Source organism: Alexandromys fortis, unplaced genomic scaffold (genome assembly GCF_014885135.2).
Source record: "Alexandromys fortis isolate MF-2015 unplaced genomic scaffold, M_Fortis_MF-2015_v1.1 scaffold_150, whole genome shotgun sequence".
NCBI classification, from domain to species: domain Eukaryota; kingdom Metazoa; phylum Chordata; class Mammalia; order Rodentia; family Cricetidae; genus Alexandromys; species Alexandromys fortis.
The window spans coordinates 4,072,968-4,074,797 of NW_026068027.1; the positions used below are offsets into that span (position 1 = coordinate 4,072,968).

The following is a 1,830-nucleotide window of genomic DNA, read 5'->3' on the forward strand; positions in this document are numbered from 1 at the left end:
TCTTTTACCGGAGAAACGAGGGACCCATAGACTTTCCATTTACCAGGGAACGCCGCCCTCGAACTCCAGGATCGGCACTTGGAACCCATGAAGACGCCGCCGGCTCGGACTACATATCCCGAGAGGTCCCGCGCCGGCGACCGCTGATTGGTTGCTTCGCAGGGCGCGGGGAGGGGGCGCGAGCTGGGGGGTGGTAAGGAGAGACGGGGTTGGGGAACGCGCAGTGTGCGCGTGCGCGCGGCGGGCGCGATGGCTGCGCTCAGCGGGCTGGCTGCTCTCCGTGCAGGGCGCCGTCTGTGGAAGCTTCCTGCGCGCCCGTCTGCGGGGCTCCCGGGCTGCTGGCTCCGGAGGGGCTACATCGTGGGCCGCGCTGAGGTGAGGACGAGCGGGTTCTGCCCAGCGCTCAGGGCTGGCGGGCGGGAGGGCCGTGCGGGCCACTGAGCATCCCGGCCTCGGGGACACCCTCCCGGAGACCGTGGAGCCGCTGAACCCTTCGTCCTTCCCGGAGCGCCTTCCGCCCGCTGGAAAAGGCCGTGTCCGGGGAGACCCATACAGACCCCAGATCAGCCTCGGGAGGGTTCGCAGCTCCTTCCCGCGCGCCAGGAAAGTTTCTTAGCAGTTAATTCGTTTCTGCTGTTCGAAGAGCCCGCGGAGTCTTGTTTCTGGAAAGGTAACTGCTTTGGATGTGACTGGTACACTCTACGGCTCAGTTGTGCAGCCTTTAAGGCAAAAAGAGTCATTAATTTTGTTATTATTATTATTTCTGTGTGTGATATATACGCGGGCACACGTGTTGGAGCTTGGAGAACAACTTTGGGGTTCTCGCCTTCCAGTGTGTGTTCTGTGGTTGGAACTCAGGTCAGGACGCTTGCACCGCATTTAACAGCTTAGCCCTCTTGCAGGCCCTTAATTTTTTTTTTTTTTAAGCATTGTGAGTTTCCAAATATAAAAAGAATACGAATCTCATATTTTTATCTTCCAAATAACCAGTCGCTGTATATTGGTGCATCTGCTTATCTCTGCCCCTTTGTGGCTGTGAGACTTTAAATCCCGGAGTTTTTATCATTTCAACCCTGAACTGTGTGTGGGCCTCCAAAAAGGACGTTTTGAGCTGAATCACAATGCTCTTACCATGCCTAACCAATGTCAACTTATTTTGAAATTATAAGTGAATGGATTTTTGTTTGCTTGTGTGGGATGTCTCACTATGTTCCCTGACTGACCTGGAGCTCACTCTGTAGACCAGGCTGGCCTCAAATCTTTGATGCTCCTCCTGCCTCTGCCTCCTAGGTGCTAGGATTTCCAGTAGGTGCCACCAGGCAAATGGGTTTTTAAGCTTAAATGTTCAGAATGCTGTTGCCTGCATCCAGAGCAGTGTTCCCTGATTTTGCAAGGGGACAGAAATAAAATTGAACTGTTAAAAGTGACAGATTAGCCTTTTGAGAGTCACCACTGCTTCCTTTGGGAGGCGTCTCAAGGGAAAGGTCTGCCATATTTTCCCCCCAGACATCATGGCTGAGCACACGAAGGGGTTGTTCATGGCAGGTGTGTGGGGAGATCATGTCCCCTCGTCTGTTCAGACCTATGTGCTGATTCTCTCTGAGAAGAGTGAGATGAGGAAATCGGAAAAGAGCTCTGGAAAAATAAAAATACCAGGGCTTGCCAGTCAGTGGTGGTGCACACCTTTAATGCCAGCACTAGGGAGGCAAAGGCAGGAACTCTGTGAGTTCAAGGCCAGCCTGGGCTACAAGAGCTAGTTCCAGAACAGCTAGAACGGTAATACAGAGAAACCCTGTCTCAAAAAAAAAAAAAAAAAAAAAAAAAAAAAAA

At 52.6% G+C, this 1,830-nt stretch overlaps 1 protein-coding gene across 3 annotated transcripts in view; it reads left to right on the forward strand.

Annotated features, from left to right (window-relative positions):
* The first annotated feature begins 214 nt into the window (after positions 1 to 214).
* The window catches only part of Hdhd5 (haloacid dehalogenase like hydrolase domain containing 5), a 19,844-nt gene continuing 18,228 nt past the window's right edge, over positions 215 to 1,830 (forward strand). For all 3 annotated transcript variants that reach the window (XM_050164079.1, XM_050164082.1, XM_050164080.1), the window contains exon 1: positions 215 to 375. In XM_050164079.1, the coding sequence (XP_050020036.1) occupies positions 250 to 375 (126 nt within the window). In that variant the 5' untranslated portion in view covers positions 215 to 249. The remainder of the gene's footprint in view (positions 376 to 1,830) is intronic.